The sequence below is a fragment of the Equus caballus genome, chromosome 15 (assembly GCF_041296265.1).
Source record: "Equus caballus isolate H_3958 breed thoroughbred chromosome 15, TB-T2T, whole genome shotgun sequence".
Classification (NCBI taxonomy): Eukaryota; Metazoa; Chordata; class Mammalia; order Perissodactyla; family Equidae; genus Equus; species Equus caballus.
In genome coordinates, this window is record NC_091698.1 from 92,703,328 (window position 1) to 92,729,263 (window position 25,936).

At 43.3% G+C, this 25,936-nt stretch overlaps 1 protein-coding gene and 1 long non-coding RNA gene across 3 annotated transcripts; one reads left to right on the forward strand and one right to left on the reverse strand.

Moving 5' to 3' along the window:
• Positions 1–2,416: 2,416 nt before the first annotated feature.
• LOC138917904 (uncharacterized) lies at positions 2,417–9,654 on the forward strand. 2 transcript variants are annotated; one of them, XR_011426559.1, is made up of 2 exons: positions 2,417–3,232; positions 5,045–9,654. It is a non-coding gene; the product is annotated as an uncharacterized lncRNA (long non-coding RNA). The 2 variants fall into 2 exon arrangements; XR_011426558.1 differs by having other exon boundaries at positions 8,526–9,654.
• Positions 9,655–12,970: 3,316 nt separating this feature from the next.
• On the reverse strand, positions 12,971–13,552 carry MSGN1 (mesogenin 1). The gene has a single exon (XM_070235930.1). The coding sequence runs from the start codon at positions 13,550–13,552 to the stop codon at positions 12,971–12,973; it is 582 nt and encodes a 193-aa protein (XP_070092031.1).
• Between the last annotated feature and the right edge of the window lie 12,384 nt (positions 13,553–25,936).

Sequence of the window (25,936 nt, forward strand, 5' to 3'; positions counted from 1 at the left end):
AGGATGGGACTCTCTGGGCATCCAGTATCGACTTTAACAGTTAGCTTCTCACTAGTGTCGTCTCTTAAATTCTCTTAAAGGCCTTTTCAACTTTGTTTTATGGTAGTTGCTGTATACGAATCTCTGCCAGCATTTAGCCTTACATGGAATTTGCCACCTGCTTCAAACAGTGTTTCCCAATGATGGTGGTAAGTACAATGCTAGGTGCTATGAGACCTACTTTATAGATAAGGAAATTGGGAAACTTAAGGTCGGGCGGGGATAGAGGAGATGCTTCAGTGCGACCACCACTGTGAAAGTCCTCCTCCAGGAGCCTCTCTCACTTCCTTCCAAGACAGAGGGGATGGAGGCTTTGGGGATGTTCTAGATTTTATTTTAAACTCGTGCATCTGTTAGTGAAATTATGCTATGGTTTTTCCTTTTGTGCTATATCTATTAGACTTGTATTAACATTATGCTATCATTGTAAAATGAATTTGGAAGCCCCATCCAGAGATTTCTACTTATACGTTATTGACCAGAACTAGGTCACATGACCATGCCTCATTATAAGGGAAGCTGAGACAGGTTTTGTTTAGTGGCACTGCCCATAAAATTGAGGTTGTGTTAGTAGAGAAAAAAGGGAGAGTGAACATTGGGCAGGCAACAATAATTCTCAGCCTCATGGAAAGTTGCCTCTTTTTCTATTCTCTGGGAGAGCTTATAGAAATTTGAAATTGTATGTTCCTATGTCTTGGGAAGAACTTGCATGTAAAATCACTAGCACCCACTGTAGATAGTTTTAATTGCTGAATCCACTTCTTTAATAATTATGGAACTACTTGGGGGTTGGATATTTTCTTGAATGACTTTTGTTAAGTAATATTTTTGCTGCATATTGCCTATTTTCTCTAAGTTTTCAGATAGATTTTAGTTTTTAATATTCCATTTTTTATTCCTCATATAGTTTATTTTTGCCTTGTCTACATTTCCTTTATCAGTTTTACCAGAGGTTGATCCATTAGGCTTTTCAAAGAACTAACTTTTGGCATCGTTGAGGATATATCTTCTCTATTTCATTAATTTCAGTTCTCATGTTTATTTCCTTCTTTCTTTGAGTTTATGATGCTGTCATTTTACTAACTTTTTAAGTTGGATGCTTAGCTCATTAATGTCCAGTTTTCTTCTTTTCTGATATATGCTTGAAGGCATATGTTTAAAGCTAAATGCTTTAGCTATATTTCACAAGTTTTCATAAATAGAATTTGCCTTGTTAAGTATTTAACTTGCATTCTGTTTTCATCCTTGAACTAGGAATTCTTTAGAAGTATATTTTGTTTTCCAAATGTTTTGTTTTCTGTTTTTGTTTTTTAATTTTTCCTTCTATTCCTTTCTACTTAATTGCATTGTGGTCACAGAATGGTATGACTCTAAGACTTGCTTATGGCCACGTGTGGAGTCAGCGTTCGTAAATGTTCCGTGTGTGCTCAAAAACGTGTATCCAGTAATTTCTGGAAAGTGGCTTCAAGATAAGTCTATATTTTTTACCACTAAAATTTCTAATAGGTTTTTCAAATTTGTTCTGTTTTCATTGTCATTTATGTTTCTTCTTTGTCTTTATTTTTTGAAACTTACTCTATCATATGGGACAGGTTGTTCAGTTATCGAAATTTGAGGAGTTCTCATTCTGTTCTCTAATTTCATCAACTGTGTTTGCTGAGTTGGCTCATGGTATGTGTTTGTTCTTTTATATGCTTGTCACTTTCCCCTTCTATAGACCTTTGTAGTGAGACTCCGATGACACCTGGGTTGAGGCCTGTCCCTCCAGCAGGTGTGTGTTTGTTTCTGGTAGGCAGCCAAGGGATATTAGGGGCCCAGAACCAATCTGAATCTCCATTTCTGTGCTTGGGTGTCCCCAGGCTATGCAGGTAAGTATGCATTTGAACTCTTAAACTATGCATCATGCAGACTTCTGGATTTATTGCTTCCATAAGGCTCCAAACACACTATTTAGTTCTACTATGACTAAGAATTCACAGTATAAAATTTACTGAATAATCTCATAAATGCTGTTTATCAGTTTTCAGTTTTTAGATTTGACCTGCAAATAAAGCACAGAACAACCCACTGTAATTAGAGAACAAAATTTATTGTTATAAATCTTACCAATGTAAAAAAGAAATAATTAGGAATAGTTAGGGGATGCAGTGTTTGAAAAAGCATAAATGTCAAATTCTTTGTCTTTCATATATATCATTTAAAATCATAAGGCAACCTCTAGAAAAAAGAGTATAGTAGTTGTCTAGGTCTGGAGGAAAGCTAATTTTACTCTGCATTTTCAGTTCCTCTGTACTGTTTGAACTTTTTATTATTTTATTTTATTTTGCTTTGTAATTAATTGAAACATGTTTTTAATAATTCTTTGATCTCAGGACTGAATTAAAGGCAACGGCTTCCGTCTGTGTTTGAGCTTGGGTCTCTGCCTCCAGGACGAATGATTTATAGTGAGTCCAGTCTCTGACGTCATGATGCCGTCTGACCCCTGTCTCCCCACGGCAGGAAAGAAATCCTTGTGCTGCTAACTATCCTCTGCTAAGCTTGCAGACTTAACTTTTTGAGGAAAAAAATATCAGATAATTTACCAAAGCTCCTTAACTCGAGGGGAAGAAAACTAGCATCCACTCCATCAGTCACTATGCATGGAACTCAGTTCCATTGCCTCATTTAATCTTCACACCTGGCCTTGAAGTAAGCTTTGTCCCCTATTTCGCAGACAAAGTCTCTTTTCTGGAGTTTATGAACCTTGTCACTTTGGAGACACTAAGTCCAAAACGGAGCGCATTTCACTAAACCACCCAGCCTCACACTGTCTGGGTTTCTCGGACCATGAAATCGGAGGCACAAAGCTGTTCCTCCACCTTGGTACCCGGTCTGCTCACAGCCTGGCGCAGAGGAAGGGAGCGCAGACCACCGAGGCGCGCTTGCGCTTCCGCGGCGAACCCCATCAGCTCGGCTCCTCCCTCTCTGCCCTCAGGGACTAGGTCTGCCGAATGTTGCCTGCTTGCCCGGAAATCATCTCTGAAAGGATTCCTTGTTTTCCAGTACCCAGGCCTCTCTGCCAGAGCAATGTGCACCCACGCCCTTCGCAGTGAACCCGGCCGGCGCTGAGCGCGGGCTGCCGGTTGCTGGCCTCTGGCGGCTGATTTCGGACACCCGAGGGCGGCTGGGTCTGGAAGCAGCGATTGGGTGCCTGGTAGGTGCGGACACACCCGCAGCTTTTCAGAAAAAAAGCCTCTGTTCACAAATAGGCTGGGCAGGGGATTCCAAAAGTGGGAGAATAGCATCTGCTTGGGCTCCTGCTTCCCCCCAAAACGCGCTGCTCTGTCGCTAAGGGGTCCTCAGCGTTGTTAGCTGTGCCTCTGGCTCAGGAGTGGAAACTCAGTTATTCCTGCCTGGTGTTTAGAATACACACCCCCAAACAAACAAACGAAAAACAAGGCCCTAGCGTTTCTCTGGCACTTTATGCTGCTTTTAAATAGAGCCCTTTATGATGGAGCCTGCGGGTCCCTCCGGCCCCCAGGGGCCCACTTTGGCACCTTCAGCCTTGTTAACAAGGTTAAAAGCTGGCTTGGGAGCACCAAGGCGGCTCATCTGCTGTGGTGAGGGGTGGGCAGGGTAACACCTGAGTAGGACAGACTGAAAGGGTCTCTTTCACATGGGATGGGGACCCCAGAGAAGCGACTGGGGTATTTTATTTTGTTCCATATACATATTGCTTTTATATACATATTTAAGCCCCTGGGAGTTTTGAAACTGAAAAATCAAAATGAGGAGGCATTTGCATTTCTCTGAGTGAGCTAGAAATGGAGAAATAAATCTGCCCTCCCCGTTCCTGGCATTTATCATTTTTACGTGTCAATCACACAGTACCGGTGCTCAGAAGCCTCCTGAGCAGTCGTTCCTCACATGACCATCGCTCAATAGTTTCCACTTTCAGGTTCTTTATCTGAATGAAGGTGCTGAAGCCAAGGGGGCTGGGAGTAGCTCTGTAACCAGATAGCCCTTTACTAACCCCAGGAAATTTCCTTCACCTCTCTGAGCCCCATTTTCTCTTTTGTAAAATGGGGGTCATGGCATCTACCTCTTGGCCTTGCTGGCCATGTCAGGATGTGGCAGGCATGGGGTAGGCAGTCTGTTATTGACTGTTACCCACTGAAGTGAACATTTAGGAACAGCAGAATGTTCAGGGACTGATCAGAATTTGGAAATGATGTCTTTTACACCAGCTTTTCCAGAGCTTTCCAAAGCCAGGCCTACCCTTCCTTTCTCACCACTCCTCCTGGCCTCTCATCGCTCTACCTTCCAGGTCCTCTCAGAAAGCTCCGCCCTCTGCTCACTTCCCACCCTGCCAGCCTCTTCTCACATTTTGTAACCCCTCGACCTCTGCCTTCCAATCCGTAGAGAATTCCCCTCCAACCCAGTGTTCCTAGCAGACTCACCGTCTGAGCCACAGTCCTGTCTAATCAATCATCGAATCTTATTCCTCCACCACTAGACTATAAAATTCCAAAGGGCAGGGATCCTTTCTCTCTCCCAGGGATGAGGCACAGGCTAAGAAACATGCCATCAGCTCATAAATTCTTGTTCGGTGAATAAATTCGTCATCCTCACATATCCTTACAGAGTGAGTCAAACAAAAGAGAAAGGCGTTTGCTAAGTCCAAGCCCTTTGCTTGGCATTCAAGCCCTTTACCATCTGTGCCCAAACTCACTCTTCTCCCCCATGTCTCAGCCTGGTGCCTGCGAGCTGTGCCTCTCACTGACTCCTGCCTGCGCACTGTGGCTGCTGCTCTTCTCTTCTTGAAATGCCCCTCTGCCCTATCAAGATCCCACTTACCCATGTCGGTTCAAGTTCAGTGCCAGCTCCCCTACAAAGCCAAGGGCCCCATCAAACAGAACTCCTCTCTCCCTCCCTATTCCCATTGATTTTAGACCCTTTTAAAAAAAATTTTTGTCCCTTTTTTTTTTTTTTTTTTTTTTTTTTTGCCTGTGTTATGCTTATTTAGGTCCAGGCCTGTCTTCCCCAGCTCCATTTAAACTTCTTGAGAACGGAGACTGCATTTTGCCCTCACGAGGTTATTATGAGGATTAAACGAGATGGTGTAGGTTAAAAAAGAACACAGTGTTACTTGTGTTTAAATTCGTGGCATCTTGGTCACCCTCCAACCCTTTGTTGCTCCAGGGCCTAGTACTTAGCTAGGTACACAGATGGTTGATCATCTGCAGTGCATGAATGTTTAAAAGAACAAAAGGAGCCCTTAAGTGCCAGCCAATGCAGCGTGGAGTGCTGTGCTCACCAGGGGCACAGGATGAACATTGTGTGAGTGTAGCTAGCCGTGAAAGAAGATTCTGCCTTTGGCTGCTTGGTTTCTCCCTCTAGCCTCCTTGCGAGAGCTCTAGTGCAGAACAGAGGGAGAGGCAAATGCCAAAGGGTGGGGGAGACAGGGAGGGGTGGAGGACAAGAGTCACGCAGATAGCACCGGGGAGGAATTTTTTGCAAAGATTGAAGAAAAAAGATATGAGAGGAGTTGTGAGATCCAAAGAAAGCAGATGTAAGGAGAAAGAAGATTTTAAGAATTATTGCTTAAGACTGGATTTGTCCTTCACGGGTGTGTAAAGAAGGAGAGTGTAAGAAGCAAAAGAAGCACTTGAGTTTTGGTAATTGAACCACATGGACCACAACGTCAATTGCTCATTACACATGTGTTACTTTCTATGCCAGGTGCCTTGATCGGGGCCCTGATAAATAACCACCTGAGTTAGCCTGTGAGCAAGAAGGGCTTCTCTCAGGCCGAGCAGCTTCCCTGCAGCTTGAGGAATGTGCAAGCCCTCAGCCTCCCACTCCTCCTTGCCATTCCATTCTCCTTTCTCTTTTCCTCCAAACTCTGTGCTTCAGCCAAACCAACCCACTTCTGATCCCCCAAACCCTAACACTTTTTCAGACCTCCATGCTTTTGCACATGCTGTTCCTTCTGTTTAGGATGTCCTTGCCTCCCTCAAGTACCTAGAGAACAACCTCAAGAGGCTCCTCCTGTGTAACACCGTCCCTGAATCCTGCAAGGAGCGCTGGCTCGTTTCATCTCTTTACTTGTCTTTCTCTCTCACCAGAGTGCGTGCATCTCATCTCCGCATCCCCTTTCTCCAGCACAGTGGAAGGGCCAGGCTGAAATCTGACTCCCATCTCCTTCGCTGTCCTTCTTTGCCGGTCTGGCAGCTCCAGCCATCACTGCATCTCTCTCCTCTCTGTTCGAGTGGCGGAGTCCTCAGCCCAGTGCCTGACTCAGCTGCCCCAGAATATATCAGGGTTTTGGTGTTTGTTCATATCCTGGAACTTAAATTACTAAGATGTCATCTGCTTTTGCTTCTAAGAAGTAATCAGACATGCAGTGAAAATAATGATAGGGGTGTCTTGGGTATGAATTCTTGAATTACAAAGGGGAATAAAATTCTGTTCAAGGGTTTAGGTTTTCATCACCCTACCTATACATGGATGTTGTTTTGTGTGTGCACATTGATGAGATTAAAATTAGACAGGTTCTGTGACCAGGGAACCAGACAAAGAAAGGGTTACTGAGGATCTGATTAATAACTAACATGGTCTGTCAAATGTTTTCCAGACCAGAAAAAACTATATGTTCTGTTTTTCGGAAGTTGATGTCCCGGTTTTGCAGATGCTGCCATCTTGCAGCAAAACTTACACACTTGCAGCAAGACCCCTGCAAAGTGCTCCAGCTCCAAGTGTCCAAAAGTTACCTTAAACTCATTATGTAATAGCATGTTTGCCTGCTACACATGCACCCTGATTAAGCACAGTTGTGACAAATAAACCTGTTATCCTCTGTTCTCTGGTGTATGAAGGCCCCACAAGCACTGAGCTCAGAGAGACACTGCTTTCAGGAAATATCCCAGGTGTTCCCCATCGCTTGTGCAAGTGATAAACCTTTTTTTCACCTACTTCTGCCTCAGTTGTGCTTTTTGGCTCCATACTCACCAAGAGATGAGCCCATCGAGTGAGTTACAGTTCCACGCAAAACCCACCTTGAAGAAACGTACCAGAGAGCACATTTTGTGGTTCTGTCTTTATGAGAATGACTTTGGGGGCAGGGCTTAGGGTACGACTGGATTTTCTCAGGAGGCAGCATAGTTTAGCCAGAAAATACCCGATTAAGAGTTTAAAAATTTAGATTCTGGCGCCAGCTCTGTCATTTATTAAAAGTTATAATATTTTGTCATTATGAGCCTTAATCTCCTTATCTGTAAAATGGACGTAACAGGCCCTGTTCAGCCTCATTTACAGTGAGGGATAGGTAAGAAGTAACTAGGATAATGTATCCTAATAGCTTCCTAATAGCTAAAACGCTCTACAGACACCCCTGGTGTAACAGGAAGAGCCCGGTGTGCCCACAGCTGCTGGGGTTTGAATCCTGGGTCTGCTGCTGCCAGCCTGCACAATCATGGACAAGTTTTCACCTTTCTCTACCTCAGTTGTCTCCTCTATGAAATGGGGACAACTTTACTACTTACTTCACAGGGTTGTTAATGTAGATATTTCTTACTACGTAGAGGCTAAAACAGTTATTTCATGTAAAACACTTAGCACAGTACCTTGCCCAGAGTAAGCACACAATAAATATTAGTTGCTGTTGTTTCTATTTTTTTATTATTGCCATTTTTAGCTTTGTCATTTTGTGCCTAAAAGAAACTGAAGGCAAGGAAATGCAAGCTGCAGTCCCCAAGAACCAATATTTCTGAAATCCAGTTTATGATAAGCTTTGGAGGCATACAAATGTCCCAGAGTTGTCACAAAGCTCCCACACATTTCTCGAACTCCATTCTATGAGAGAGAATGATCATGCTTCATACCACGTGGGATGAGCGTAGAAAGGGTATCACTTATGCCCTGATCTATATAAATCCTAATAAGTTGTTTGGACAATGAAATCACAATTGCAGAGCTTCCTCAACTGGGAGCACAGACTCCCGGGCAAGGCTTGGGTGAAGGCACTTTTCTGTTGTTCCTTTTGTTTGCCGCTACATTGCTGGCACGTAGAGCTTAGTGTTGTCAAAGGCTTGAGTCAAGCAGACCTGGGTGGCATCCTGGGCTCTGTGCCAATTATGTGACCTTGGGCAAGGTTACCTGGCCTCTCAGGGCCTGTTTCTTTATTTGCAAAATGGGCTAATAATTGCTATCTCCTGTTAGCCGTCAAGATTGAAGGAGAGAAGGCAGTGGAGGGTGGGCACAGGGGTTGAAGGGGAGCACTTATGTGGTAACAGACAAGAAATAACGTACAACTGAAATTTCACAATGATGTAAACTATTATGAACTCAATAAAAATTAATTAAAAATTTAGAAAAAAAGATTAAAGGAGAAAAAGTATACAGAGCCTGTGGCCCTGAGCCTGACACCTGAGATGAATCCCAACTGTTGCTGACTGGGCTGGGAGCAGCCCCTGGCTGTGCTTTCTAAATTTTCCTGTCTCCTACAGGTCCCCTGACCTGCAGCCCTGCCCCATCCTCCACTTAATGAAGAGAAACGGAGTCAATACAGTTCATATGAAGATCTTACTGGGAGACTCTGCTAACAGAGGGAGGGTCATTAGTTTCCAAACCCAAGAAACAAATAATTGACTTTTCCCCCCAGGCAACTGGGGAGTTTTTTGTTTTCTTCCTCCTCAGAGTTCAAGGGACTTTCTGGAACCAACATGTCAAGATCAAGTCCTTCTGGGTGCTCTAAAAGGCACAGCTTCAGCTTTAATATTTCACTTGCAGGAGTAAGGCCCTCGCAGGTTCCCAAGGGGAGGATGAGAGGAGCGTGCCAAGCTCAAGTTGCCAGGCTTCCCGCAGCCTGGAGCGTGTACAGAAACCATCTGGGCATCAGATGACACCTCAGTGCAAGCACAGAACATACTAAGCCACTGTAATAGGACCTCAAAAGTAACACCACCAAACTCATTTACGTATGCACCTTCTTTTGCTGTTGTTTTTAAAAATACCTTAACGTAAGGGTAATTCTGTCGCCTTGTCAGTTGGCAGAGGATGTCTCCACCCCTGCGCTGGCCTCTTTCCCAATTAGCTAATGTGGCAGAAACCACAAAAAGAACAAAGAAACCTCAGCCCGGTGTGAATTGTGGAACACTTTATTGAACACAAATGAGCAGAAATCAGCTTTCCTCTGTGTCTAGGCGCCAGCAAGGAAGTGAAAGGAATTTTAGAAACGTTTGGGGTGGAGGCAGAAGTTCAAAGGGAAATAATTTAGAGGACGAGATGAATGCCCTCTTCTGAAATGCTTCAGATGGTCAAAGAAATCAGGGTCCCAGAAATGGGGAAGCAGAGAAAAGGTCTAGAAGGCCCAGGAGTGAGGGAAAGCCCAGCCCAGTGCAAGCAGTGTCTTCAGAGGACCTGGAAGAGATGTCAAGAAGGGACCTGAGCTTTGCAGTTAGAGCTGAACTCACTAGCTAACTGGTCAGCCATGTGCCACTAGCTATCACATGGCTTGGCAGTGCTTAGCTGTCCTAAATCTTTGTTTCCTTATCCTGAAAATGGGATGGATAATGCCCACAGCCTGGCGTCGTTAAGGGATTATGTGAAATAAAAAATAAGATTCTGATCCCAACACACTAGACACACACAAATTGTGGTTTCTTATATAAGCGCCGGAAAAAAATTATTCCTATTCTTGAGCTTTGCCAAAGCAATTGCTTTGAAATGCGTCTTTAGAGGAAGCAACCTCATCGGGGACTGCAGTGGGAGTTAAGTGTTGATGTACAGCCGCCTCTCCTGGTCAGGGCCCGGGGCTGCCCACAGCAATCTGGGGAGGACTGAGCGGTGCTGAGCTCTGCGGTGTCTGTGAGACAAGGCCTTGGGCCAGAGGCCTCCTCCCAGGAAGCTGTCATCTTCTCCTGGTTTTCCAGATGCCTCCCTTCCAATGGGAACCTTAGGAGCCCTGAGTGCAAGCCCAGCTAGGAGGTGAGTCTGTAGCTTTCCAGGGTTTTTTGAAAGTGAGAACAAGACCCATCCACAGTATTTGGTCCCCAGGGCAACCAAAATTACCCAAGCTATTTACCAAATATTTCTTAATGTTTGAGTTCAAAAAATCAAAAGCTAAGAGCATTTGGGTCCCAATCTTTTAAAAATGGCAAGGAAAATAACAGTTGATCTAAAAGCTGATCAAAGCCTATACAGCTCCCTCCCCACAATACCTTCCTCTCTAATCCTTCTCCAATGCATGAAACACAACACACACACACACACACAGAGGAACAGAAACATATACATGTGCATACACATACACTCTCATAAGAACACGTATACATGCACAGGGTAGAGTCCCTTGGAGAAAATCTTGATATTGTCCAACATTTTCTAGTTTCTTCTCTGAAACACCACCAACAAATATATGAGGAGTTGATGAAGGTTTGCCTACATAGGATGACACTTTAGCAACTGTGCCCCACCATCACCTACCACCCCCTGATGACAAGATATACTTCTTTGTCAGTTATAAAAACACTAATCATAAATAAAGTTAGATTCCTTCTATGCCCTATGGACAAAAATAAATTGCAGGTACATTGAAGATTCATATATCAGTAATTATAGACATATTTGAAAAAAATCAGAACATTCAGATAGCCATGAAACTGGGGAAAATTAAGGGAAGAAACACATAAGCTATAAAATAAAAAAGGAGAGATTTGATCATATAAAAGTGAGAAGCTTCAAAGAGCGAAAGATACCATCATCAAAATCATAAATATAATGCACTATAAACAAACATAATAACAAAATGGTAGATTGGGAGGAAATATTTTCAACACACATAATGTGCAAAGAACTCTCCCAAATTATTAACAGGAAAATAAATAACCTAAAGAAGAATGGCGAAGAGTATAAACTGACAAGTTATAGAAGAAGAACCAACATGAATAGTAGTCACGTAAAATAAAAAAGTTGCGCCAGCTCCAATGGTACAGAGGGAAATTAAAATTAACACAACAGTGACATAACCATTTTTTATCCATTAAAAATTTCATAAGATTGATAATATCCACTGGCAATGTGGGGCCGCTGGTTCTGCCACAGGATGTTAGGGCGAGTGCAAATAACTACAAACTTTTATAAAAGTCATCTAACAATATTTATTTAAATTTAAAATGTGAGTACACTCTGAACCAGGAATCCCATTTTGGGGAAATTTTCAGGCTAATGGCAATATCAGTGGATAAAAAGCTAGTTGTCCGTGATGTTTATTATAGTATTTTTTGGAATGAAAAACTGAAAACAACCTAAATATCATTCAAAAGGTGATTCATTAAACAAACTATGCACCCTGTGCTATGGAACACTGTTTGAGCCTCCACTTTCCACTACGATTTTCACATGTGTGACTCAGGGCAAGTCTGTGCTTCAATTTCCTCATCAATATAATCAAGTACTAATGGTACTTACATCACAGATTTATTTGTGCTACCTTGGAAGGACTTTTAGTATATATTGCTAAGTAGAAAAAACAAGCGATTTGTAGAATTAAAGATATTCTTAAAAAATGTATATTTGCTTATGTTTATTTGTATATGTTGGTATCAGCAAGGGAAAAAAGTGGAGAAGTTATACATTAAACTGTGAACACATCTACTGCCTTTATAATTTGTCCCAAAAAGAAGAAAAACCACCAATAGAAAAAAAAAGTGATGCAGTCATGAGCAGACAATTCATTGAAAAACAAACACCAATGGTTAATAATCAGAGGGAGAAAGACTCAGCCTTAAAAAAAGCCTGCTAGCTTTTGAGAACCTCCTTAATTCAAAGCCCCCTGTTTGGTGCCATGTGCCATCAAATTAGCCAAGCTGAGGGTGCTACAGTCAGTCACCCACCCTAAGATGAGGCACAGTGAAGAGGAGGGGGGTGTGTGTATGGGTGCATGTAGGGTGATTTGGGGGTGGTAGGAGGGGAAGATGTTGTGGGTGAAGAAATAAACACATGTGGAGGGGTTAAATAGACCTGAGTTCTAATTCTGACCCTTTTCACTTGTCTATAGAATTAAAATAGTCTCCTATTCTTTTTGAACCAATCTCTTCACTTGAGAAATGAGTAAGTGAAGGAATCCAGTGAGGCCATATTCAGACCAGCCAGGGCACAGGGAGCTCCTGCCTTCCCAGCCCTGCTCAGCCACATCCCGTGGTGCTGGGGCCTCCCTTCTTCCTCCTCCTTCCATCCCCTTATTCCCTACACTTAGTGGATAGAGCTTTCTTTTTGTTGACTTAAGAGAGGAGGCGCTGGCCTTTAGACTCTTCAATGTGTCTTAATGTAGCCTGTCTGTCTGCGACTTTCTATTTACCATGACACTCATTCTTTCTGCATTTAAGTGATTTTTGTCCCTGCACAAGTAAAGGCATGATTTCAGTCACACACACATGTACACACCCCGAAGCATACCGACAAAATAAAACAAGAGCTCTATAGCCCTTTCCTGGACAAAAATCTTTCTAAACAAGAATCCAGGTGTCACACTGGATCCTGTACAAAATACAGGTTTAGTTAGCAACAAAAAACTCCCAATGCCAAAATGACAACAGAAGATTAATTACAACAATTTTACATTATTGAAAAACTGCATTTAAAACCATTAGCCCTTTTAAGTACCTTGAACAGACAGAGAAAGGTAGAGTAATCTGTCTCTTTGCAAAGGGCAAGTCTCCTGAGAAATGTTGGGAAAACTGGAAGCAAAAGTACCTGCTTGCCTGGCAGTTAAGTGTTCTGGTAGTTCCAACAAGTCCAATGGGAATTCCCTTAGAACTTTTCAGACAACAAGGTAAGCACACTTGCTGTATAAAAACCACTACGTGCTGTTGTTCCATAGGCTAGTCCAGGTCTTTGAAGCTCCTTTGCCCCCACCCGGAGGGCTGCCCCAGTCAAGTTCCTGGGGCAGAGCTTAAGCACTCTGGGAGCGAGGCTCCCTCCCACTGTTGAGGAGGTCTGTGAGTTCTCCGATGTACTTGATGGTGTACTTCAGCGTCTGGATCTTGGTGAGCGGCTGGCCCCTCTGACTGTAGACAGGTGGGAGGTAATTCCGGAGGGTGTGCAGGGCATCTGCCAAGGTCCGCATCCGGAGCTTCTCCCTCTCGCTGGCTTTCCGCCTCCGCTGGACAGACATCCTGACTTTGGTGCCCTTCTGGGCCTTAGGGCCACCAGAGCCCTGCAGATAGGCAGGCTGGAAAGCTAACATATTGTAGTCCACCTCCACCAGGCCACCAGTGCCAAGGCTGCTGCAGACATCACTGCCCCCATTGTTGGCATCTCCATGCCCACAGGGCAGTCTGACCACGGCTGGACAGGGAGAAGAAGAATAGGACTCCAGGGAGGGAGCCGGAGAGAGGCTCTGAGTGGGAGAGGCCTGGTTCAACTCAAAGGGCCCTGCCCTGTCTTTCCAGTTCCATGAGGAGAGCAGCCCAGGACTATCAGAGGAGCCCAAGCCATCTTCAAGGCTGAGGAAGGTCTCACGCAGGTTGTCCATGCCTGCGAGACAGCTGCAGAGAGAATGACTCCCTGGCAAGTGAGAAAGAAAGTTCTGCCGCCCAGCCAGGACAGAGCTCTCTTTTATGATGGTGGGGGAGAAGTGATGAAGTGGGAAAGAGGGCTGGGGAGAGGGAGTTCAAAGGAGAAACCAAGGACCAAGATGGAAAATGAACTCTTCAGGTGTCACTTTCTCCTCATTGATAATTAGCATCTTCCAGCTAAAATGTCTTTAAACAGAAAGGCCTCCAAGAGAAGAAAAAAGGAATTATCTTGTTGTAACTAAACCAATTAAGGCTGCATAACTAGACTTAGCATTGTCCTGTGGAACTCATTAATGAGAGAGCCAGAGAAAACAAACCTGGGGAATCTGGAGCAAGGAGGTGGCGGCCGAGGGGCCTGCGGGGAGTAGCAGGGGACCCAGAGGGCCTTCCTCCCCCCTGCCAAGACTTCCAAGATATTTCAGAGCAGATGGGGTGTACTGTTGGAGAAGCAGCAAGGCCTAGGGACCAGGTAACCCCTCTGAGCTTGGATTCCCTTGTCTGTCAAAGGCAGACAATGATGGCTCTTACTTCATAGGGCTCTCCAAAGGAGGGCACACAACAGGCGCCCAGTGGATGTCAGTTTCCTTCTTCTCTAGCAAATTTCCCTGGGTTTTCTAGAGTGCAGAGCCCCTCCAGTATGCCTACCCTCAGAATGACAAAGGCCAGCAGCTCCGGTAAACCCAGAGCCTTAGTCAGCAGGGAATATCCTTCAAGAAGTTTAAAGCCCTTGCTTTAACTGAGCAGATTGGGATTCCCCACAGCAAACATATCAGGAAACAGAAAGCTCCTTTAAGGCAGGGAGTTCACAGAATACCTGGCATTTAGCCCTCTCGAGGTCTTCTCAAAATCCAGTGGCAGAGTCACACCTCGTTTTTTGAAATGTATAGCGGAAGTGTGAAATTGACCAGGGAGCCTGTTTTCCCCACAGTTGTTCCAAATGCCCCGAATGTGTTAAGTCGGATGGTCCTGCCACTTTGCTTCACTTCCCACATGCTCGGAGAGAGACAGACCCTGTGATTTGGAAAAGGGATCTCAGATTCCCCATTTGTCCCATAAATGTAACATGTTCTCCATGTAACTAATTCTACAAATTAGTGTTAACATCTGAACCACAGGGAGTTACGTTTCAGAGTAATAGTAAAGCGTCCTTTAACATGGTTATTGAGTCCCTTTGCCATTATTGCAAAGAAATGTCAATGGTCTAATTAGAACATTATGGTGTTTTTTAATTAGCTAGGCTCAGGGAATGAGAAGCTCAAGCAGTTAATCTGTGGAAGAATGCTTTTTAATTTTGCCATTTACAAAAGGACCCTAAGCCATATCTTGAAGAATAATAACATTAATGAAACATAATAAATATAAGAAATGATTTCTCCTCCTTTCCGCTCTTCTCTTTCTCTTCCTTCAGCTCTTGTTGAGAAGCCTAGAATCTGCTGCTATGATTCAAGGAAATTTACATGTATTATAACTAACCTTTATTTTTTAAAAAACTCATTTTACAATGAAAACACTGAGCCTCTAAGAGGTTAAGAGACTCAGTGAAGATTTCCCTGGTAGGAAGTGGCAGAGCCACTTGGAAATGGTTGAGCCAAGATCCCTTGTAAGACCCTAAAGTCCACCTTTTAATTAAAAAGAAAAACTATTTCTCTATTTCAGTTGGTTGTGGTAGAGTCAGGTGACCTGAATGTGACTCAAAGAGGAGACTCTCAGTAGCCCCAAGGTGGCTGTGGTGGCCCCTGTCATAGCAGGCTTTCAGTCCTTATCATCTGAACTTCACAGTTTTCCATGTGACATTACTTCTACTCTCGGACTCCATAACTCTTTTTTTTCCTTTCTATAGCTTCTTTCTGAAATTACTAATTTATTAAGCTTATATTTTCAGAAATTTCATTTCCTAAGTGAAACAATATCTATCCAATCCTTGGTGCATTGTAGACACTTAATAAATGTACATTTTGTTCTTCTTGTTACTGTCTGTTTGTGGTCAAACTCAGCAGTATCAGTATGACTTACTGTGCTCTGACTCCACTACCCTGACCCCAGGCACTCAGCACTCCTGGCTCCCAGAAACCTGTTCTTTTTTTTTTCTGTGAAAAGATTTGCCCTGAGCTAACATCTATTGACAATCTTCCTCTCTTTTTTTTGTTTCTCCCCAAATCCCCAATGCGTAGTTGTATATTCCAGCTGTAAGTCCTTCTGGTTCTTCTAGGTGAGCCACTGCCACAGCAAGGCAACTGACAGACAAGTGGCATGGTTCTGTGCCCAGGAACAGAACCTGGGCCACCAAAGCAGAGTGTACCAAACTTTAACCACTAGGCCATCAGGGATGGCTCCAAAAACTTGTTCTTAGAACAAGCAGAACTGCCTGGTTTCCATGTTTGTCAATGCACACTCTTTCTCTCTACTAAGAACCAGACTTGCCTTTACCCTGCTTGTCTCCATGAAGTGTTCTGTGCTCAATCTGTGGAAAATGGAAGGACAGGACGGTATACCACCATTAGCATTTTGAAGGCCTGTAGTTGAGCACACACTAGCTAAATATTCTTCTGTCTCCATTGAGAACAACGCAGCCGAAAACCGGATAAGGCTAGACTGGACCTAATAACCTAGTTCAGTGTGCAGTGCAGTTTAGAGCAAGTAATTCACCCCCTCAGGGTCTTAGTATCTTAATTTGTAAAATGAGGATAATAATATCTATCCTATCTTCTTTATGAAGAGTATAGTAAAATAAGGAGTATGATCTGAAGGATAATTAAACCCCCTTCCAGCTCTAAAATGTGATGAAATGTGTTTCTGTGTGAATTTGCTTGGTCAAACGAGCAGCCACCACCCCAGCATACAGGGACTTAGAGACCACTGAGTCCATCCCTTTTATCTGCATTCTTGAGGTGGCAATGACTTGCTCAATGTCCCACCAATAGGCTTGGCAGAGAGGGGAATATAGAAGCCGAGGTTGCCTGCTCCCAGATCTGTCATTTTTCTTCTCTTGAAACTAACAGAGATTAAGTAATAGATAAGCTTTCATACTAGTAAAGCTACATAATTCCCTTGGTACTGAGTTATTGGGATAAATACTTTAATAAACGTCATTACATTTAACCTGAAACGTTTAAACGTCATTCACTCAACAGACATTTATAAGATATTGTGACTATGATTGATACAAATTGAAAGGAAGTCCCCAACCCTGGCATACTCCCAAGCGGCTTCGCAAAATTTCCTGGTCCTATTTTCCAAAGAGTAACAGAAGGACAGATTGTCTTGGCTCAAACCCAAGGCCTTCATAGTAATCTTTTCATTGTAGCTGTACCCATTGAGGAGGACCCAGGATTTGCCACATAGATTAATGAGTGATTCAGTATCTAATTTTCACAATGATGAGCTTCTGAGGGAATGCCTATCACGTCCCAGATAAGAGTCATGACAGAGGCATGGACAGCTGGGCATTTCACACTAGCCAGAGGTGATCGTAAACAATGGACCTAAGGGCCAGGAAACTTTCTTCAGGCAGAGCCACTTTCAAGAAATTGACAAGTAGTGCTCAGAGAATCAACAGGAAACAGGCTGCTTGAACGCCAGAATCTGGAACCACCAGTGGTCCCATGTCACTGCCTGCCCACAAGGCACCTCTGTGCAAATTAGAAAAAGCCTCGCTTGGGCTTCTTTCAGCTCCTACTGACCTCCTTGGCCAGGCACATTTATACAGGGCTCAAGCTCCACAACTGGTGGCATGGGAGCCCTCTGTGATGTGTCTCCTTTGCAATATTAGCAATTTTAGTGCTTTAGTGGCTGTTCAGACATTGATGGGCAGATAGTGACAAGAATGCAGCCACTGGAATCAGAAGAATCTTACACTGGCTACTGAGTAATTGTGATCTCGGACGTATTAATGACTCTCTCTCAGCTTCAGCTTTGCCTGTACAATTCAAATACTAATACTCAGCTCATAGAGAACACACTTTTACAAGGTCTACACATTGTGAACTTTAAGTATGGTAACTAATGTTGCTGTAAGTATCTACCATACACAGTAAATTCTTGATTCCTTGAGTCAAGAAAAGTTAGAGTGGCAATACCTGTAGCCACAAATACATCCCTCTCATTTTCTTTGGCCTCAAGTCACCTCTGCTTAGAAATCAAAATTCCCTTCTTCAAATGAAACGTTTTTTTTAGTGAAACCAGTTTAGATAGAGTTCTTTACCAAAGAGTAGATAATCCAGGGCAGGTGGTGGGAGCCATCAGCCTCCAGTGCAGTCACTAAAGGGATGCATTGCTATAGATAATTTAAAAATAGTGATAACACGGGGCTGGCTCCGTGACTGAGTGGTTAAGTTCATGCACTCTGCTGCAGGCGGCCCAGTGTTTCGTTGGTTCGAATCCTGGGCGCGGACATGGCACTGCTCATCAAACCACGCTGAGGCAGCATCCCACATGCCACAACTAGAAGGACCCACAACGAAGAACATACAACTATGTACTGGGGGGCTTGGGGAGAAAAAGGAAAAAAATAAAATCTTTAAAAAAAAAAACAGTGATAATGCTGATGAAAACTTAGTCTGTGTTTTACTATCGCTATGTAGTGCCAATTCTCAACAATGACAATGATAAAATGACTACTCCTCACTGGGGTGGACCACCCAGACCACTACCGCATCCTTGGTAACCACTGCCAAAGAGAACTTTAAACTTAGCCCAGAAGTTTGGAGCTGTGACCCAGAACACTCAAATCCTAGTCCCAGTTCTGACCCTACTATACTATGGGACACTGAGTGAGTCATTCAACCTTGGTTTCCTTGTGTGAAAGTTAGAACCATCCTACATACCACATTGCTGGGAAGCCAAAAAGATCTAAAACTGAACCTTGATTTTGAGAGGTGTAAAGGGCTGTGGGAACATGTTATGATATTTCCAAGATTAACAAAAATAACTACTTTCACCGATGAAATCATTCACTCCAAACTTAGCAATATGGCCGTGCTACATAGCACCAAGTAAATCAGCATGGAAGATAGCTCTTTTAAAACCTGTCTCGTGAGAAATAGCACTACCACCAGACCTTCGAGAAGCATCAAGTGGAAAGTCTATTTCTCTTGTGACCTCCTGGATCCCTGTACGACATGAGGCAGTTCCTGTGGGCAGTTTGCTCAAGGCAGAGGGAGGACTCAAGTGGATTTCAACTTCTCATGATGCTGCAGAAAAGGCTTCGATAGATAAGAATCTGGTCAGTGAACTGAAAAATCTAATCCTGGAGTTTAATTAAAATGAGAGCTGCTCTGTGGAATTCCTGCCATGTGCAGAGAATCAAACTTGTCTCTTTTAGATTCATTAGTTCATCTTAATTTTCATAGCAACTCTATATGGTAGAGGTTATAATCCATACTCTAAAGATGAGAAAACCTGTGTTCAGAAAGGACCCGGAAAACACAGGAAGAGGATAGCAAAAGCAGGATGCAGCCTAAGTCTGCATGAATGCCAAGTCCCAGGCTCCTTCCACTACACACACTGCCTCCCGGAAGCAGTGTCACCCGTGTGATGAAATCACTGGGAACATCTCCAGAATGCAAGGCTTGGTTCAAATCCCACCTCCTCCCAGAAGCTTTCCCTGACTACCTTAGCCCTCAGAATTTCTCCCTTCTCTGATTGGCAGTCCACAGCTTTGACCTCATTCATTTGACACTAGTATTTACTGCCTGATATTCCAGTTATCTAATCATGTAAGTCTGACTTAACTTCCCCAATTATGTTTCAAGTTCCTTGAAGGTATGGGTGATTATTTTGCTAGGGCTTTACACAGCACAAGGAGCTAAGAAGTTGATTATCGATTATGTTATGGGTTTTTATTTGGTACATGCTGTGTGCCAAGCACTGTGCTAGGTGCTGAGGACAGAAAGTTAAACTAAAAAGCTTTTGTCTTCATGTTGCTTAGAGTATTGAGGGCAGAGATAGAGAAATAAAAATACTTACAAAACAGTGTATAAGTGCTATTATAAATTTAACCATAGGGCACACCTGCACCACCGTGTGTGACAGCCCTGGGAGCCCTCTGTAATGTGTCCCCATTGCAGTCTTAGCACTTTAGGTACTTCAGTGGCTGTCCAAACACTGGTGGATGCATAGAAAGTGATATTAGCATCAAGAGGAGAGCCATTCGAGGCAGACTAAACCCGGGTCAAATCGTATAAATACTTACACACAGATGAGGGGCACATAAAGAATCTGGAGGGCTTTCTGAAAGACATGACTTCTGCAGCCTTGATTTTTAAGTAACACTCCTATGCATTCTTAAAAGGATGTTCCTTTAAAAGTGGAGCTTTTTAACAAAGTACAAGGTTGGAGGCAAGCCTTCTAGGCATTACTTGAAGGTTAGATATAGCATGAATTGTGCAAGAAACTACTAGCAGGTCCATGTTCCCAGGGGGTCAACAGGAGGCTGAAGCTGGAGAGGAGAGCCTTATCCATAAGGATAAGCACTTGGGCTTTATCTTATAGATGACAGGGAGCTTCTAGTCATCATGATGAGGTTTCAGCAGAGGCAGGATTTGCCAGCAGAGCACTGGAGCCATCACTCCAGCTGCTTGTGGAGAATGTGTTTGGATGGAACAGGCCTAGAGGCCAAGGCTGCATCAGATATTATTCTAGTGCTTAACATAGATTATCTCACATTAATCCTCGCAACAACCCCAGAAAACAGGCGCTATTATCATCACCAATCCTGTTCTACCAATAAGAAATGGAGGTGAAGTAACTTGCCCAAGACCCCACACCTAATGACTAGGAGCCCCAGGGTTCCAACCTAGGCAGGCTGCCTTGGGTCCAGGCTTTTAACTTCTGGCTAAAACAACTGAGAACGGTGGGAGGCATCAGTGTGATGGGCTCTGGAGGTTCTTGAAGCCAGAGCTCAAGCTTGAACTGCAACTCAGTAAATAAAGGTAGACTGACTGATTGGTACTATTCAATCATGTAGTCAGTGTATATGGAGCCCCTGAGATTGGCCCAGTGTACTAGGCACTGTAGGGACTGAAAAGATGTAGTAGGTTTAGACTTTCTGTCCTCACTCCTAAATTAGAGGGTTAGACTAGATAAGTACCCACGCAACTCTTTTCTGCCCCAGTTAGTGGACAGGCATAATTCGTATAGTCCAAAGGGAGTACCATGTGTGTGTGTCTGTGTGTGACCAGAAAAGACACCTCCTTTCTTGGCCATACCCACAGTTATTCCAGTGATGATAACAACAATGATGATAAACTTATTGAGCACTAAATGCTTTGTATGATCTGTTCCATTTAAATCTTACAAAAATCCTTTAAAGAAAGTATTATTTTTGTTCCCGCTTTACAGAAGAAAGAACTGAGGCTTAGAGAAGTTGAAAAAGTTGCCCAAAATCACGAGATTAAAAAATGGAGGAGGCACGATCTAAACCCAGGCAGTCGGACTCCAGAGCACCGGGCTCCAGGGGGTGATTTTATATCTTGAGGGGAAAAAAGAGGTGAGAGAGGGTTTTGGAAGGGCCCCTGGTTGCATGTTGTAAGGTTGGTAGCTGTTTTACGACTTTGGGTTTGCAGTTCCAGAATGGAAGGCATCTGTCTCTCCCTACCACTTTCTAGGACTTTCCCTGCCCTTAGGCCACACAGTTATCTTTATCAAACAGCAAGTAGGGTTGATATTTAGGCATATTTTCCTACAATTGAAAATTTCAGAAAGAATATCTTATTCTTTCCCAAATAAAACACTTTTATGTATTAATAGCAATAACAACAGTAATAACACTTTCCTTTTTTTTGAGTACTGACAGCACTGACTCTTTGCTAGGTGGTAAAAATGAGAGCCTTGCATATATCATCTCATGTAATCCTCAATACAATCCAGTCAAGTAGGCATCTTCTTCATTTTGCAAGACAGGAAGCAAACCTCAGATAGTAAGGACCTCACCCAAGGTCAACACACACAGCTTCTCCTCGCAAGGCCACAGCGTCACCCAATGCCTCTGTGGTGGACACATGCAGAGCCAGCTGCGGTAATGCAGCCACTTCTTGGCCTCACTGCCTCCAGTTCTGTGCTTCTCATGCAGTCACTCAGTGTACCCTGGTTTCATTTGCTACCTATGGCCTTTGGGGACTACACACTCCCCTGACCTTTGAATACTCCACAGTCCCTTTTCCCAGCCACAGCCACACAGAACCCCAAGGGCCAACCTAGTCCCTGACCTGACCAGACCCTGGCCTTCCTGCTAGGCAAAGGATAGAGCCAGTGTTTGAACATAGTTGGGATTAAGTTAAAAACCTGGACCATTTCACGTCATCACACAATCTTGGTACCCAACTAACACTCAACAAAAAAAAAAAGGATAATTATTGTGGGGCAAAAGGAGTATGGTGTGTGTGTGTGTGTTAAAATAAAATACCTAAGTGCGATGTGCTATCTTCCGGTGTCCTTGAGCTGGGAGAGGAATAAAAGTAGGATCGTCCTACTTGCTTGCTGACATAGCGCTCCTGTGTTGTTAAGCCTGTGAGAGTTTTAGCGAAGCCAGTGTGTGGTTCTTCTGAGCATGACTTTCACGTCACTGCCTTGGCTCCCACTATAAACTAAGTAAATAATAAAAGTTTCTAGCTCTCCTGATTGGAGTTTGAGGCTCATTGTAAAGCCAAAGAGTAATATTTCAGTTTTAATCCTCTTAAAAATAAATTGTAAAGCATTGTTCAAGATGCAGATAGATTATTTTCCCAGGCTGAGGATTTAGCCAGGACAAAATAGCTGAAAAAAAATAGGAACGAAGTAATTTGGCTTACTTCATAAGAGAGACGAGAGACAGAAGATAAACATGCTAAACTGTAGAAATCCTTAAGAACAGAAAGAGAAAACCATTGTGGACTTCTCAAGCCATTCCTGGGGCGGGTTCCCTGCCCTGAAATTATGCTTATCTCCATCCCCTTCGCTAAGCGAGGTCACGAGGAGGAGCAGCAGCATCCTCCCTCCCAAACATCCCGCAGCTTCCTTCCTCCTCAAGCACTTTGACGACCTGAGCTCAAGATCCTGACTCATTAACCCACTCCACAGCCAGGGGAATGTCAATCTTTGCGGCATGAATGTAGATGGGAGCCAAGGTAGTGCAAATTTCTCCAGGAAGAATCCATTCCCAAGCAGCCATACCCTTGCGGGGTCCCTATGGTTTCTGACCAGAACATAAGCCTCCTCCTCTTTTGGGAATATGACTGACTATGCTCATTTGGGAATAAAAAATCCAGTCATCATGTCAGCACAAAAAGGGCCATTAGGTGGAGGGCCTCGGGGAGGGGAATGCAGCAGCCTGAGGGGTGGAGAAACATCAGAGCAGGGAGGAGGGTAATAAACAGAGGAAGTGGACTGTAATTCTCCCTGGAGAGCAGCTGGGCAGGATGTGTTGATTATTCTGACTGCAAGGGAGCCTGGGCAGTTCGTCTTGCTTCAAAACTCTCATGTCAACATTTAGCCCAGAGAGCGCAGTTCCCGCCACAGACTGGGGCGGAGAGGCAGCTTGTATTTGCTTCACGACTGATTCTTCAGCAACTGGCTGGCAAGATGCAAAAAAATCTCATGTGTCACATTTACACCTACTCCCCCTTTTAAGTGGGATTCTTTATTACCACTGGTATTTGGGGTGGCATTTTAATACCCATGTCAAAAAAGTTGAAAGCAATTTGCGCTGAGGCTCTTCCCTAAGGATTTTCCTCTGTTTTTACCAGCCTGAAGCTCAGAAAAGTGTGAAGTTACTTCTTTATTCCTCTCCAATGCCGGTAATTAAGATGTGAATACTCCTGATATTAAAATGTATAATAAAAATGTTGTTAGTAGGATATCTGCATAATAAGCCTGCTTATTTTCAGAAACTCTAGCCTCTACTTTGGACCATTTTTAATTCAGATGTCCATATTTGCAAGTTAATTGACACCTACAAGGCAGATATGAGGCAAAGAACAAACTTGGGAAAATATTTCTCACAAATATGAGAGTCAAAAGGTTATTGCTATAAGCACTCATACAAATAAGAAAAACACCAGCTTGCCATCGGGGAAGGGAACAAGGGCATGAATAAACAACTCACAAAAGAAGAAATACAAGTGGCTGATACACAGAGGAGAAAATGTTCACCTCACTAGTAATCAAAGGCATGTAAATGGAAATGACAAGGAGAGGCCAGTTTTCACCTCCCAAATTGGCAAAGTTGGCAAGAGAGTGAGGAAAGGGCGCCTCTCACACTGCTTGTGGGAGGGTAAACCAGCCAGATTAAAGAATTAACGTCTCTAGAATGCATTTTAGATTTAAAACTTGATACATGCACTGATTTAAAATGCCTTTGACACATAAACTTTATTCGATAGTAGTAAACAAATTTGCAGTCAAATATTTATGAACAAGAATATTTATCACAGTATTATGATACAAAAAATTAGAAACAACCTCAATATCTAACAACAAAGGAGTGATTATACAAATTATGTCCTCTGCACCTGATGGAATAGTATATAGTGGATAAAGATCATATTTATGAAGAACGTATAATATAGGAAAGATAGTCTAATATTAGAATTTTAAGCAGGATATATAAAATTCATACTCTGATACAATTACATTTTTTTTCATAGAAAAATGACTAAGGGTTTAAGAGTGGCTATTTCCGGTAATAGGAATTGAGGGTAAGTTTTCTTTGTTCGTCTTACTTTCTTCTTGAGGGGTAGTCTGGTGTCGTGGTTAGAAGCATAGACTCTGCAGCCTGTGTTCCTAGGTTCAAATATTGACCCCTCTACTTTGGTAACTATGTGATCATAAGCAGCTAACTTCATCTCTCTGTGTCTCAGTTTCTCTATTTATAATATGGGGATAGCAACAGTACCCACTTCACAGGATTGTTGTGAAAATTAACACATGTAAAGAAATTTCCTGAAACCTGGCCTTGGACATGGTAAGCAAGCAATCATTGGAAGCTGCTATTGTTCTTTATAGTTGTCACTATTTAATAAATTTTAAAAAGGTATTAATTTTAAAGTTCGAATTTTCAAAGCAGTGACTAGGCAAGGATGGCCTGAGTGGGTCCACGTATAAAGGAAAAAGACTCAGGAATCATAGTTGCCCTCAGGTTGAATAAAAGCATGTGAGTAATACATTTATTTAAAAATAAAGAAAGAATAGACAGAGAGAGGGAAGGAAGAAAGGAAGGAGATAGGGAAGGAAGGGGATTGGGGGAAGCACTCCTATAAAGATAATAGGACACTGACAAATATGTGGACAAGGGTTGCTGAGTCTTGTTGGAGCTCCGCATTTAGCATGCATGGCATGTAGTTCACATGCACACATTCCCACACTTCCACGATGATAGGAATCATCTGGGGCCAGAGGAAGTCTTATTTTCAAAAGGAAGAATCATAGGCCCGTGTCTTGCAACTTCTGATTTCGTAAGTCTAGGCTGGGGCTGGGTAATCTCTTTTTTTTAATACCCAGGGAAGTTGGGAACCGCTGACTTGGACCATAGAAAACCTCCAGGGGTCCAAGAGCTGCTGAGCCTGGCACAAGGAAGCCAAGAGCACACCCAGTGCTGGCCCCTTTTCTAGAATGTTAAATAGAGATAAACCACAACACGCAGGGAGGAGGACTGGATGACTTATAGACCTTTATAACTCCTTGATTTTTTTCATGCTATTGAAACCTCTCCTGATAATTTCTCTGCCTGTCATTTAAGGCTATCTGTGTTCTGGCGCATCCTGACCCTTCCAACTTTATGTCCCCCTGGTCCTCAGGCACATTCTCTGCCCCATTGCAGGGTAGCTCTACACCGTCCCTAGACCGCATTTCTTTTCTCAGCTTTTGCCTGGCTGTGTCCCTCCCCCAAACATCCCTCCTTTTCTCTGAAGCTCTCAGATCCTACCAGTCCTTCTAAGCCCCAGCCAAGTGTCTTCTCCAGAAACCCCCCTGTGCCTCCCCCTCTCTTCAGTGAACATTCATATGGACAGCCCAATGCAGAAGTTTATTGTACTGACCTGGATCGTTCTGGGTTTTTTTTAACTTGTTACACTCAGGAAAAAGGACCTTAATAATGACTACTACAGGAATATTGCCTTATAGTCTGTGAAAGATTTTCCTATCTGTTATATCTTTGGGGCTTCACAATGTTATGAGGTGGGAAATGTTATCATCTCCCTTGGGAAGTTGAGGAAACTAAAGCTTAGAGAGACTTTCCATGCTTCCCTATGGTGAAACTACCAATAAGTGGCAGAATTAAAAGACTGCACCACGGTAAAAGGAATAGGGGAACCCCACATGAAACCTTGAAATGTAGCGGCTTAATGAGTGGCTCTCTTTGTTGTCCAGAC